Source organism: Geotrypetes seraphini, chromosome 15 (assembly GCF_902459505.1).
Source record: "Geotrypetes seraphini chromosome 15, aGeoSer1.1, whole genome shotgun sequence".
NCBI lineage: Eukaryota > Metazoa > Chordata > Amphibia > Gymnophiona > Dermophiidae > Geotrypetes > Geotrypetes seraphini.
In genome coordinates this window covers 2,511,055-2,525,427 of record NC_047098.1, presented here as the reverse complement: position 1 = coordinate 2,525,427, position 14,373 = coordinate 2,511,055, and the positions used below count along the sequence as shown (strand labels likewise).

Below are 14,373 nucleotides of genomic sequence, written 5' to 3'. Positions count from 1 at the left end.
TCCACACATGCTCAGAGACCCTCCAGATGCGGCCAGAGCTCGAGGCTTTCCATAACCCGGACAAATGCCAGGTTTTGGAAAGTCTGTCCAAGAGGACATGAACGTTTGGTAACCCTGCCAAAGCAGAGCTCAGTGTGGACTAGGACAGGGTTCCAGGTGGGCACTGAGGCCTGCTTCAGGTGGCTGGAGATGGGGCATTTCATGGGGGGCTTCTAAGCTTTCTGGAGCCCGAGCCAGTGCATGTGAATTTAAAGCCAAAACCAACTGAAAATGCATAAAAGTGTTGATGAATATTATATTTCATTGGACTCCTTTGAAGACTACATTTGAGTAAATAAAATAAACAGTGGAAATTCCAACTGGTGCATGATGACTCCCACTTGTACACCGCCCCCTCTCTTTCTTTTAGTTCTGGATGCTCATACTGGCCACCACAATGCCCATGCCAGCTGGGTACTTCATGCCCGTGTTTCTATATGGTGAGTCAACCTCAGGAAGGAAAATGCAGGACTGGTTTTATGCATGGATTGCTAAGGGATTAAAAGCGAACCATGAAAGGAGATGTTAAGTAGGATTGCCATCTGACTCCATGTCATACAGAGGAACTTAAGAGCTGCCATACTGGGACAGAGCGAAGGTCCATCAAGCCCAGAATCCTGTTTCCAACAGTGGCCAACCCAGGTCCCAAGTAGCAAAACAGATTCTATGCTGCTTATCCTAGGAATAAGCAATGGATTTCCCCAAGCCATCTCAATAATGACCTATGGACTTCTCTTTGAGGAAGTTATCCAAACATTTTTTTAAACCCTGCTAAGATAACTTTCACCACCTTCTCTAGCAACAAATTCCAGAGTTTAATTACATGTTGAGAATTGCAGGGTTGAAGAACAGGCTATCCTAGTCCTGGCTTATGTGTTGTTTTTATTAAAGTCTTGCTTGAACTGCAGTTTTACTTGTTGGCCTGCTCTTTGTTTTGCTGTAATTGTATTGCACATCTTCTGTCTCTTTTGAATTTTCTGGCTTTATTTTAATCCCTGCAGGGATTTGGAGTTGTCATTTTCTCAGGAAAGCCAATGAGAGAATCAGAATTGTAAGCCCAAGAATGGAAATGGGCTGAAGCCAGGGCTGGATTCACCTGTTCTTTATGATATGGAGTCAATTGGCAACCCTAACAGGAAACCACAGATTTCTCGACTTCTGTGGTAAAAGTCCTCTGTCTGTGGCTCCTGCTAGAAAAATTAGACTTTGCAGACTCTTGAGTGCCGCTGAGGCCAGAGACAGGGTTGGTTAGTGGGTGTTAGACATTTCCCACTGGAACATGTCTTCAGAGAAGCTAGATTGACATCTTATTCATTATTTAATATGAGTACACTGTAACTTGGGTCCTTTCTCTTTCATCTCCTGGCCTGAGAAATTGCCTGGGACCAGGTTGGCGTGCTCAAGTCTCTAGGATTAGAGTGATTACTTGGTATGTCTCTCAGACTGCTGTGATCTTGTTGAAAGAAAGGAGTTAGTCCTGAAAACCTCATCTTGTTTGTAACCTTACTTCAGTTTTTGGGAAAAAGTGGAGTCGGGTGGAAGGACTACCAGGTTTGGAAAGCCTCGGAGTTGTGGCTGCCAGAGAAGCCAGCGAGACTCATATTCAGCTATCCAGAGATTTGCAGTACAACAGAGAGCTCTTTGCGGATATGGATAGAAAGCCAATGAAATGACTTGAGGAGAGGGGTAACGTAAGCATAGTGACATTGGCAGAATATAAGGCCTGCAGCAGAGTTCTGAACAGATTGAAGGAGAGAGAGATGGTTTAGCAGAAGGCCAGTGAGAATCAGGTTGCAGTAGTCTAGGTGAGAGGTGATGAGGGCATGGATGAGGGTCTTGGCACTGCGCTCAGAAAGAAAGAGTCTGATTTTAGTGATATTGTGGAGAAAGAAACGACAGGTTTGGCAGTTTGTTTGATATGTGAAGAGAAGGGGAGAGATGAGTCAAAGACTATCATTTCTCTAGTGCTGCCAGACATACACAGCACTGTACATTAAACATGTAAGAGACAATTCCTGCTCTACAGAGCTTACAACAAACTTTGTCCAGACCAAAGTAAAACAGAGCTCCTGTGGGTCCCTAGTGCAAGCATTCACATACCTGACATCAAAATCCCTTTTTGGGCGCCACAGATAGATTTAAATAGGGTTAAGTAGGTAGGGAACAAAGGCATTGCACTATTAGGATTTTCTGCAGGTCTCAGACTCTCATGTGTAATATGAAAACTACATATCCATGAAATTTTTGTAGAGTTATGGTACTTAAATGCCTCTCAAAACATCTAGGCTTCACCTCACACTAAATGTTCTTCTGTACAGGTGCTGCTGTTGGCCGTTTGATCGGTGAAATTGTGGCATATCTGTTTCCAACAGGCATTAGTTCTGATGGTGTGATTAACCCTATCATTCCTGGAGGATATGCATTGGCTGGTAAGTCCTGGACAGCATATAGAGGGCTTGAAAGAACAAACAGGAGAAACTGCCTTCACACAGGTGAAGAGCAAGAAACAACAACGAAGGTGACCAATTGGTGCTCAATCCTCTTGGTGAGGGATAAGATTAACAAAGCTTTGACTTCCACTGCTGGGAAGAGTGTTTCCAAGACCTAAAGCATGACTATGAGCATGTGAACTTGTTAATCTTATCCCTCACGTTTCAACAAGACTCCTAAGGCAGGAACTTCTTGGGCCGAATCACGATCGTAAAGAGGATTACGCACCAATTGGTCATCTTTGTTGTTTGTTTCCAGCATATAGAGGGGCCAGCTTTTTGACAGAGAAAATCCTGACACCTTGTCCCATCCCAATGCCTCCTCCCCCCCAAGTCTCTTGCCAAATATACTGTTGTCCTTGCCCTGCTCCGTTACAACCAACTGTCCGCAGTAGTGTTGCCATCTCAGAAGAAAATAATGACATAAAACTTTATTTATAGCCCACTGGCTTACAAAAGAGTCAAGCTGTACAAAAACAGCGAAAATATAAATCTGACATCGTTACGTACAGTCCTACATTGTATGTAGTGCACATTCTATAATTATTTCACAAACTCTGTCTGATTTTATGACAAACTAAAATTTAATCAAAGTTTTGCTATCACCTCCAGTAAGACCAACCCACGGTATCTCCACTGGAAAACACTATGCACAAGCTCGTGCAAAAAATGTACTCGGAACCTGAACATACCAATTCTAAAAATGGTGCCATAAGCTAGGCAGGTGCCCTAGTGCCACCTAACTTAATTGGTTTACCGTAATCGGCACGGTAATTAACTGCACCGTTTAAAAACCAATTAAAAATCCATTACAAAAAAAAGTAGGTGCCGGCAAGCTTAATCACACCCAGTGGTGCCAAAGGTCAAAGTAGGCGTGGTTATGGCCGGAAAGGACCTTAAGTGCCATTAGGCGTGATTCTCAGTCAAACTTAGACACCGATAATTTAGGTCTTTAAAATCCTGGCCTATATTAACGGCGTCTAAGTTTGATGTAAGCCGCGATTCTGATAAAGGCACCTCAGCGTGATTGACACACGGCCGCCAACATTTCGGGAGGTGCTGGCTGATGTCTAGAATCAGGCCCTAAGAGCAAACAACCTTATCTGTGAAAAGACAGCACTATGGTAAATATTACACTGTTACACTAACTCGTGAAAAAAACAGGACTGCAATATGATCTCAACCCAAAATCTACACAGTAACATAGTACATGATGGCAGATAAAGACCCAAATGGTCCATCCTGTCGGCCCAACTGTACACACTCTATAAATTAAAAAAAATTAATTCAAATGGTCTTTTTTCTTTAGATATTTCTGGGCCATAAACCCAGAGCTCTGCCTGGTAGTGTGCCCAGACCTGTGAGCCTCACTTCTGTTCCTGGAAAGATGGTTGAAGCCCATACTTTGGCCCATATTATTTAATATTTTCATCAATGACCTAGAAGAGGAAACATCCAGTGAAATCATCAAGTTTACAGACGACACAATCAGATCGCAGAAGGATAGCGAGGAACTCTAGAGCGACTTGAGTCGATTGGAGAAATGGGCAGAGAACGTTTAATGTGGAAAAATGCAAAGTGATGCATTTAGGCAGAAAGAATAAGGAACACAAGTATAGAATGTCAGGTGCAACTCTGGGAAAGACCGAACAAGAAAGGGACCTGGGCGTACTGATAGATAGGACCCTGAAACCGTCGGCGCAATGTGTGGTGGCGGCAAAAAAAGCAAATAGAATGCTAGACATGATAAAGAAGGGAATCAAAAGTAGATCAGAGAAAGTTATAATGCCGCTTTATAGAGCGATGGTCAGACCACACTTGGAATACTGCGTCCAGCATTGGTCTCCATACCTAAAGAAGGATATAAAACTGCTGGAGAGGGTGCAGAGACGAGCAACGAAGCTAGTGAAAGGTATGGAGAACCTGGATTACGAGGAACGACTTAGGAGACTGGGGCTTTTCTCCCTTGGGAAGAGGAGTCTGCGAGGGGATCTGATCAAGACTTTCAAAATACTGAAAGGAATCGACAAAATGGAGCAGGAAAAACAGTTATTTACAATGTCCAATGTGACACGGACAAGAGGGCATGGACTAAAGCTGAGGGGGAACAAGTTCAGGACAAATAGGAAATTCTGTTTCACGCAGCAAGTGGTGGACACCTGGAATGCTCTCCCAGAGGAGGTAATTGCGGAATCCACCATTCTAGGATTTAAGGGTAAACTAGATGCACATCTCCTTATGAGTGGCATAGAGTGATATGGGGACTAAATCTATGCCAGGGTACACCTGGCGGGGCCTCCGCTTGTGCGGATCACCAGACTTGATGGACCTAAGGTCTGATCCGGAGTTGGCAATTCTTATGTTCTTATGTTCTATCTACTGTAGTCTCCGTCAAAGCCCACTTCAGCCCATCTAAACCATCCCAACCATCGAAGCCCTCCCCAGCCCATCCCCAACCAAATAGCCATATAAGGGACACAGTCCGTGCAAGTCTGCCCAGTACTGGCCTTACATGTTAGAAGAATATCATATCTTGGTCACACGTGCAAAATATAGAGAAACCCTCAGCAAATATGAAACAGATCAGTAAGAGAGATAAGAAGGCAAACCTCAAGAAGTCAGACTCTAGATATACAGCAATACTAGAGAAACAAAAAAATAAAATGCAAGATATCCGAGATGTACATGTTCCAATTGATACATTCAAAATAAAAATGTTTTTTCTACCTTTGTAGACTGAGCATTTTAGTCTTCCAAGAGTCTCTTTCTGCTTTTCTCTGGTTTTTTTCCCCCCTGGTTTTCCAGGGTCTCTTGTCCATTTGACATTTCTTCTCTCTGTGTTGCTGTCTGTCCATCCCATCTAGTATGTCTTCTCTGTGTACAGAAGTCCTGATTGATGCTGGGGAAATCAGTAACCAGAGCTGAAGAGCTGGACATCAGATTGACGAAAGCCCCATTGAAGCAGATTTAGCATAATCCCGGTACTGGCAGTTATAAAGCGATGGGCCGAGTGTTAATTGTTACTTGTTTCCGGCTCTGTCTTCCAGGGGCCGCAGCATTTTCCGGTGCTGTCACTCACACACTTTCCACTGCCCTCCTGGTTTTCGAAGCAACGGGTCAGATCGCTCATATCTTGCCCGTCATCCTGGCCGTTCTGGTCGCTAATGCCATAGCTCAGAAATTCCAGCCCTCTTTCTACGACGGCACTATTATTGTGAAGAAGCTGCCCTATTTGCCTCGGATCAGAAGCCGACATATCAGGTGAGTTCCTCTTGCAAGCTTTCTGGTCTCTTTTCGAAACCCTCCTATTGCTTTCTTATCATTGTGTGCCTGGATTTTAATTCTGCTTTCCCTAAAGTAGGCCTGGTGGGTTAAACCAGGAAAGGATTATCCTGAACAACAGGAATAAGACTGTGAACCATCTCTATCCTCAGCTCCTACAAAGTGACCACTGAGCAGTTCATGAGAACCGACATCACGGTCTTGGCCAAGGATTCGAATTTCAAGGATGTTCTGAAGGTCATGACTTCTACTGAGGCACTTGAGTATCCCGTGGTGGAGAACAGAGGTGATTTTATTTGCTGCATTGACACTTTTCTTTCCCTCTGTTTCTCTGATTCTGCTGTAATAAAACTGAAATGGAGAAGATAATGATCCAGTTGAACGTTCATGAAGCCTCCTGACGAGTATGAAAGTGATTCAAAATCTTTCAACCCGTGATCTTTCCTTTATCTTTCTTGCTGTCTTTTCTTCCTTTAAGTCATGATTTTCTTTTCCATTTGTCTTTTTTTGCTCTCCTAACCCAGTCCTTCTTTTTCAGTTTCTCAATGTCCTTCTCTTCATTCCCATTTCTCATGTTGGGTCCATCAAATCTGTTTTGCCTTTGCTATGTCTTTCTAGCTCTATATTCACCTTATTCTCATAGTAAGATAGTGCATGATGGCAGATAATGACGGTACAGCCTATCCAGTCTGCTAATCTGTACCAATTACAATCCCTTCCTCTCCCTTAGAAATCCTATGTGCTTGTCCCATGCTTTCTTGAGTACAGACACAGTCTTCATCTCTACCCCCTCCAGCACGAGACCCACAAATTCACTGTCCTTTCTGTAAAGAAATATTTCCATAGATTACTCCTTAATCTGACCACTTCTCCTTTATCCCTCTCTCAGCAGTTCCCACACTATGGGTCATGACCCCAAATGGGGTCATGAAATCCTTATTTAGGGGTCACAGCCGTGGCGCAGGCCAATGGATCATTTGCAGCTGTGGCCCTATGAGGTAACGGTAAGGGTCGTGCACTTGATAGACCAACCTTCGGTGCTACAGCCAAAGCGGTTTACATATTACCATATATACAGGAACCTTTTATCCCTAGTGGGCCAAAAGGAAGCAGGGACTGCAGTGTGTGCAAAGAAGTATGAAGAGACTGAAGACCTGAATATGGATACCCTAGATTAAGAAAGGAGTTAGGGAGATATGATATAGACATTTAAATACCTGAAAGCAAATCTTTTTCAGAGTCAAGGAAGTGGTAGAACCAGAGGACAAGAATGGAGGTTGCAGGGAGGTAGATTTAGGAGTAACATCAGGAAATATTTTTTCACGGAGAAGGTGGTTGATGCCTTGAATCCCTTCTTGGTGGAGACCAAGATAAAATGTGTGGAATAAACACAGAAAGAGGATGGATTTGTAATGGGTATAACTAATGGGCAGACTGGATGAACTCTTCAGGTCTTTATCTGCCATCATGTACTGTCTTACTATGAATCAAAGCACTTTAAACAGGGCATAGAGGGATGTAACCCACCTAGTTCCGCAGACTGGATGGATCGTGCAGGTTTTCTCCATGCTGTAAATTGGTCTGGAGCAGAGACATGAATTTTAGAGCCACCAGAATGGGATCCTGGCTGGGGAGAGTCTGGGAGCAGTGGCTAGTGAGGGAGGATGGCATCCAGGGCAGTGTGCGCCCCTACCCACCAACTCTTCCATGCCGCTGTAGCACCCCTGAAATGTTTGCCAGTATGAGCATCTTCCACCTGTTACTTGCACCTGCGTCGACTCTCTTCTGACATCACTTCCTGGTCCCACGACCAGGAAATGATGTCAGAAGGGAGCTGGCACAAGTAGAAGATGCTGCTCAAGCTGGTGAACATTTAAAAAGGGGCTTGGGGGTGGAGAGGAGGAGAGGCACCAGAGCCTGCACCCTCTCCCCCTTACTAAGCCAGTGTTCTCTTTACCTCTAACTCTGTCTTTGAGAAAATGTAACCACTGAATGACAAAACTTGATCAGAACACCTGAAGGATATTAGAGAGCCATGTGACAACCCCTCCCCCACACTCCGTCCCCACCGCACCAAACAAAGAATCCTGTGTAAGAAGGTTCCTCTTGCTCTAAGCTCCCAAAAAAACGTTGTGCCAAGAAATGCGATGATGTGATGCTGCTGCTGTCAGCCTGGAGAGATACGTCCTGGTTTATGAGGAGGACACGGCAGGTGGTGGGACCTTGACCAGGCAGTGAATCAGGTTTCCCTCTCTGTTTCTTTCTCTCTTCAGAATCGATGATACTGGTGGGCACCGTGAAGAGGTTGGAGCTGATTCTGTTCCTCCAGACTCATGACGCACAGCCTCAGGACAATCAGACGAAGGTAGGTATCGGGAAACCTCAGAGGAAGATGGATATCAGAATATCCATAGGGCTGGGGGTATCAGGTAAACACTGTTAAGGACCCCTGTCCGAGATCTGTCACTATCATGGTAAGTAAGAACATAAGAATTGCCAACAGTGGCCAACCCAGGTCCCAAGCAGTAAAACAGATGTTATACTGCTTATCCTAGGATTTCCCCAAGTCATCTCAATAATGGCCTATGGATTTCTCTTTTAGGAAATTATCCAAACCTTTTTGAAACCCTGCTAAGCTAACTGATTTCACCACATTCTCTGGCAAAGAATTCCAGAGTTTAGTTACACGTTGTGTGAAGAAATATTTTCTGCAGTTTAATTTAAATCTACTACTTAGTAGCTTCATTGGTGTAACCAGTGGCATAGAAAGGGGTGGGGTGGGAGTGGGGCACCGTCTTGGCAGGGGCACTGGCATCTCTCCTCTCCCCGTTTGGAAAATCTGGTAGCCCTATGTGCGCCTTGTAAATCTGTGGTGGAAGTATTAAGAAAGAAACTCACAGGAAGCTCCAAACCAAACAGGTTCATTTCTGATATCAGTTCAGACAGATATGACTCTCGACTGGCCTCTTGTGGCAGGAAGCAGTCTCTGCATCCACCGTTGCTATCATTTTCGTGTCTTACCTGCAGCACTCTTGAGGCACTCATTATAAAACCCAAGGGAGACTTTCAGCAAGAAATTGCACATCGTATGAGGCTCACTAGAATGGTTAATCACAGGAGCTCTTACAGATGTACTGTAGCGTACACTGAATGTCTCTGTGTCTTTTACAGAAGCTTCTGGAAGGGAACCTCAGTGAAGACTGCACAATCGATCCAGTGACCTTGCAGCTGTCCATCTGGACCTCCCTGCACCAGGTATTGCACTTCGGTTCATCTCTCTGGAGAAGGAAGGGAATCTTTTGGGATCTTGCCAGTTACATGTGACCTGGATTGGCCATGGTTGGAAACAGGATACTGGGTTTGATGGACTTTTGGTCTGTTCCAGTGTTTCAACTCTTATGTTCTTATGGGGAGGCAGCAGGCAGAGTTGGCAGAGGGATCTGTAATATCCAATTAGGAGCAGTTCCTACCTCAATAAGTCCCACCCATAGAATTTTGGCGGCATCTACCTAGATACAGCTGAAAATATGGTCAGAATGCACCAAGACGGTCCAGGGCTGAAGCCAAGACTTACCCAGTTTGTGGTAATATTCAGTCCACTGACCAGACAATTAGGAGAGCAAAAAGGATATTTTACTTATGTAAAATCCAGACCCATAGATCCACCCCCCCAGGCCCGCTCAGTCCCACCTATCCCCACCCCATTACGCCCATGCCAGGCCCTAGCCCCGCCCCCTCGGCCTGTTCTCATCGATCGGGTGGGCGATGTGCCAGGTTTTGAAAAGCCATCCGGACGCCTGAACAAGTCCTCTAAAAAGAAGACATGTCCAGGTAAATCCTAGTACCGGTCTGAGTATTGTTGGTGCCTGGATCCATCCAAAGCCCATTAACCAACATCTCTAGCTAAATATTGTATCTGGCGCTAGCTTTTCTTGGATGATAAATTGAAGCGTTTGTTCCGTCTATTGGGCCGGAATGTAATTCAAAACTATAAACTGTCTAGAGTTTACTTTTGCTTAATTTTTAGATTCTTAGCTTAACTATTCTCTCTTTTCTTAAAATATAACGATAATCCTCATTTTCTTGGATCTTGAGGTGGGGGGGAGGTTTCTTTGCCTTCAATGTTCTTTACTTTCTTTTCCTCCCTCTTATATATCTCCGTTATGTTAGTGATGTCTTCTCTTGTCTGCTTAATTAGATTGTGAGCCTGTTCGGGACAGAGAGAGTAGCTCAATGCCTATGTTTAGTATTGTAAACTGCTTAATACCTATGTCCAAACGATATGTCAAATGCAATAAATCCAGTCCAATCCAGTGCCAGTCTCCGGGTTTGGCCCAGCACTGAAAGTCCAGCTATAAAAGCCAGAAGCAGCCAATGTTTAAGAGAAGGTGATCACCAGGAGTTGAATATCTCTTGGAAGTAGGAACACACCCCCTGGGAATCCTACCCACCTCTCCCTCTTACCCATTAAATGCCCACTATGTTTCAGAACGAGGAGTGGATCTGTCAAGGGAGCCCACTAGAAACCGAATGAGCTGGTGTGAAGGAGAGAGAGGGGAAGACCCAGGTCAGAGTCCTCGTTCACTTCCATAGAATAAACTCGCAAGGCGAAAGATGTAATATGACACAAATAACTGCTTGTGGTTCCCGTTGCAGGCACACAACCTCTTTGAGCTGCTGAGTCTGCAGTGTGCCTTTGTCACCTCCTCTGGAAGAATCGTGGGTTGTGTAACCAGGAACGAGGTACAGGGTGTGTGGTGGGAGGGAGAGGGAAATGTCCAAGGGGTTTGGCTTCAGAGATGTTGCAAAGATTTTGGGGCTCTGTCTTTAGAATTTGTCACTGTGCGTTCACTGAGAAGCAACACAATGCTAGTGAATACACAATATTATTGGTATGTTTTTTAAAATGCTTATATATCTTATTGTAAATCGCTTAATAAATTATGGATAGGCGATTCATCAAATTAATAAAATAAACATAAACATAAACATAATAATACAAGTGTACATGAGCCAGCAAAAGCAGAAGTCAGCAAAGCACGATCGTTTGAAAACAAGATGGTGGCAGTCATGGTTCGACCTCTACCCAATGTTCCCTGTTTGGTGCACAGGGGTTCTGCTCTGTGTTCCTGATGTCGGAAGTGGGGCACCAATATTGTGGTTTCAAACATGAGAGACAGGCAAGTTCTGTGAGACGCCTGAAGGACTGAAGTCGTAATATTGCCGCATTATCTTTCATGGCAGGAATGGGGGCAGAGAACTCCTGTGCTTTACAGCGGGGACATTGGCCTTGGCATCAACTGACATCAGAAGGGGCAGAGTTGGATCTGGCTGTATTTTTGGAAGTTCAGTTTAAATCTGATGTTTGCGAATACGGATTGTTCAGATTAGTTTAACTTATACATTTTTCACAAGATCAGAGTATCTGAAGATAGCTGAAAGCTGTAAATATTCACACCTGACCTGCACGAAGGAATCAATTTCAGCTCTAGGCGATCTCTATGTCAGCTTACTATCTAGCCTGGTTTAGTCTAGGGTTACCAGATGTCCGGGGAAATCTGGACATGTCCTCCTTTTCGAGGACATGTCTGGGGATCTAGACGTCTTTCCAGAACCCAGCACTTTGTCCAGGTTTTGAAAAGCTTCCTGTCAAAATTACATCGGCAAGGGGCATCTGCGCATGCATGGGAACAACGAGGTGATGTCATGCACGTTTGTGCGTGATGTCATTGTGTCACGTCCATGCATGCACGGTGTCACCAGCAGCCTCAGGGCAATGGGTCCTAGGGTACCAGTAACAAGAGAAAACTCTTGTGAGCCGCTGCAGGCTGCACAAGGAAAAAATAGGCAACCAAAAGGAAACTCCACAGCACCAGGTAAGTATGTTTCTTATAGCCAGGACCTAGTTTATTCACCAAAAAAGACACATTTAAACCAGTTTAAACAGTTCAAAAGTAAAAAAAAAAAGCCCAATAGTGTCAGAATGCTCCAAAGTACTCAAAATATGGCCCTTCTACTAGTGCACCCCGTGCTCAAAAAGAAATGTATTTTCAAACAGTCTCTGGGTTTCTGCTGTCCAATAAAGTTCTTCAAAACCCTTTAGCTTGAGTCTCTCAATACTGGAAACACAAAATAAATCCAGAACCCACAGATCTGGCTTCTCAAAGCCATCACAGCTTCTCCAGCTTATCTTTAAAGAAAGTATTTGAATTTTCCAAAACAGTTTCTTGAGCGGATGTCAGATAACTCAGCCTACACTAGTGCTATGGCACTAGGCCACAGCAAATGACTAGCTGGCCAGGGAATGTGCTCTGTGTGGTCTCAATATTGCAAAAGTATGCCCTCAAAAACCCACCACAGAAAAACACAGAGCAGTCCCCACTTCTTGGGACTACTAACTGCCCTTCCCCCACCCAGAGGAAAAGAGAAAAAAAAAACACAAAACAAAAAACAGTTCTTTTAAAGTTCTTTCAGGTGCTTCCTAGCACCACACCTTTCTCAGGGTTACTCAGCAAAACTTATCCAAAAAATAACCGGTTCAAATTAGACAGTTTAGATCACTTGCCTTTAGTGCAGCAGACTTCCATTGGCAGGACCCCATTAGGCAGTTCAGCATACGGCTCCAGCTCCATGACTTGTAAATCCTGGTGTACTGTATCCTGCTCTGAACCAAGCTCTACCAGGTCCATGCATTCTGGCTGCTCACTGCCATCCAGAACTCTCAGCCCTGAGCATTCCTGCCTTCCTTGCTGCTTCTTCTTTTCCCTCTGCCGCCATAGCTGTTCTGCTCTCTGGAGTAAAAGCCTGCAGCCATGCCCCAAACCCTCAGGTGCAAAGGCTTTCCTGCTGGTTCTAGTTTCAGCCTGCAGTGCACATGACTGGGAACTAAGCTAGAGCTGTGTGTGTGATGTGGGACAGGCAAATCTGCTCTCCTGCTCTCTCTAGAGGCCAAAGAAAAAAAGTCCTGAAAATGGTCGATTTGAGGTTTAAAGTGAGCTATTTCTAGTGCATCTGCTTCTGGGGACAGACCTAGCAGGCATAGGCTGAATACCACAGTGGATGCTGTCTGGGGCGGGGCTGGGGGACGGAACAGGGCATGACACAGGTGGGGGAGAGGCAGACCATGGGTCCGGATTTTCCTTCAGGAAAATCTGGTAATCCTAGTTTAGTCCTGATTATCCAGGTTGGTGGTATAAAGTTAGGATTAGACCAGGGAGAGGGGATTAGGTTAGAGTTAATGCTAAGTCTAAGAGGGGGAGCTGAGAAGTTCTCAGCCCAACCAACCACCTTCCTAAATTTTGAGCGTTATTTCATTAAGGGCCAATTTGCAGAAACGAAGTTCTTTGTTTTAACCTTGTTTCAGATCATTGATTGAACCATATCCACGTCATTCTCTTCTTGGTTGGGCTTTTCAGCACCCCCTCGCAGGATGGGAAGCTTGGGGGGGTCAATATTAGAGCAGGGATGTAGATGGTGGGAGGGTTAGGACAGAATTAGGTTTACTGCGGATGGGCAGACTGGATGGGCCATTTGACCTTTATCTGCCATCATGTTTCTATGTACAGATAAAATAGTTGTAGAGATGTCCAAATAATACAAACGCTGTATTAAAAACAATATATAAATCTTATTGTAAGATCAATCTTAATCAAATGAGGATAGGGTTAGGATTAGAACAGAGTTGTGTGAACAATGTTAAGATGATTCTAGGTCAGGTGTGGGTTTTAGAAAACAAACAGAAAAATCTTAAGCAAACTTTATTTAAACCATCAGGTTTTCTCAAGGCAAAAAATCTTATTAGCCTTCAGAGCATGATGTCTATAGAGACTTCTCGTTCTCTGAATGGTAATAAGATTTTTTGCCTTGCGAAAGCCTGATGGTCGGCAGATATGTGGCATCGTGAGCAGAGTAATTACAGTCAATTGATCGGCAGGAGATAAACGAGATTAGTGGTTTGCTGAATTCTGATCATTGAATGAAATTAGTCATGATAGAAATCTTTTACATCATTTTTATGATGGGACATGATTGGAATAAATCATAAAAATTAAAAATGAGAAGTAAATATTTTGGACTATTGAATGTTCCTGAAGGTTTTTGGATCGATGAATGAAACCCCCATCCACATTTAAGCCTGATCTTTTGGCGTGGATTTCCTTCAGTGAAGCACTTGATCTATCTTTGAAAAACTCCTTTGGGTATCTAGTATTTTTTCCATTTTTGTGGCATTTGGTTTTTAGAAAGCAAAGCCTTTGATCTGTACTTTTCTTTTTTCTTTTGTTTTTTTATTAGCTTAGAACAGCGATCGAAGATCTGGCAAATCCCAGAAACCCAAAGTGAAGGGGTGACATCTCCTTCTGCAATCTCCCTCTGAAGCGGCCGACTCTGTTTCTGGGTCCAAAAGTCCCTAAAGTCAGAGTCAGCGAAGATACTGCTGAGCTCGAATGTGCGCGTATCCGATCTGGCGGAATCCTGCACGGCCCAAGACATTAAACTGGTTTCTTTGTACAGAAAGCAAGATTAGTTATTCTACAATAAAGCAAGAAATACTTCAATATCATCC

General features: G+C 44.1%; 1 protein-coding gene across 2 annotated transcripts in view; it reads left to right on the top strand.

The window, feature by feature from the left end:
• The window catches only part of CLCNKA (chloride voltage-gated channel Ka), a 37,202-nt gene extending 22,832 nt beyond the window's left edge, over positions 1-14,370 (top strand). For both annotated transcript variants that reach the window (XM_033922257.1, XM_033922256.1), the window contains 8 exons: positions 410-479; positions 2,358-2,468; positions 5,576-5,789; positions 5,963-6,096; positions 8,084-8,175; positions 8,982-9,065; positions 10,467-10,553; positions 14,103-14,370. In XM_033922257.1, coding sequence (XP_033778148.1) covers positions 410-479; positions 2,358-2,468; positions 5,576-5,789; positions 5,963-6,096; positions 8,084-8,175; positions 8,982-9,065; positions 10,467-10,553; positions 14,103-14,150 — 840 coding nt within the window. In that variant the 3' untranslated portion in view covers positions 14,151-14,370. The remainder of the gene's footprint in view (positions 1-409; positions 480-2,357; positions 2,469-5,575; positions 5,790-5,962; positions 6,097-8,083; positions 8,176-8,981; positions 9,066-10,466; positions 10,554-14,102) is intronic.
• Positions 14,371-14,373: the final 3 nt, after the last annotated feature.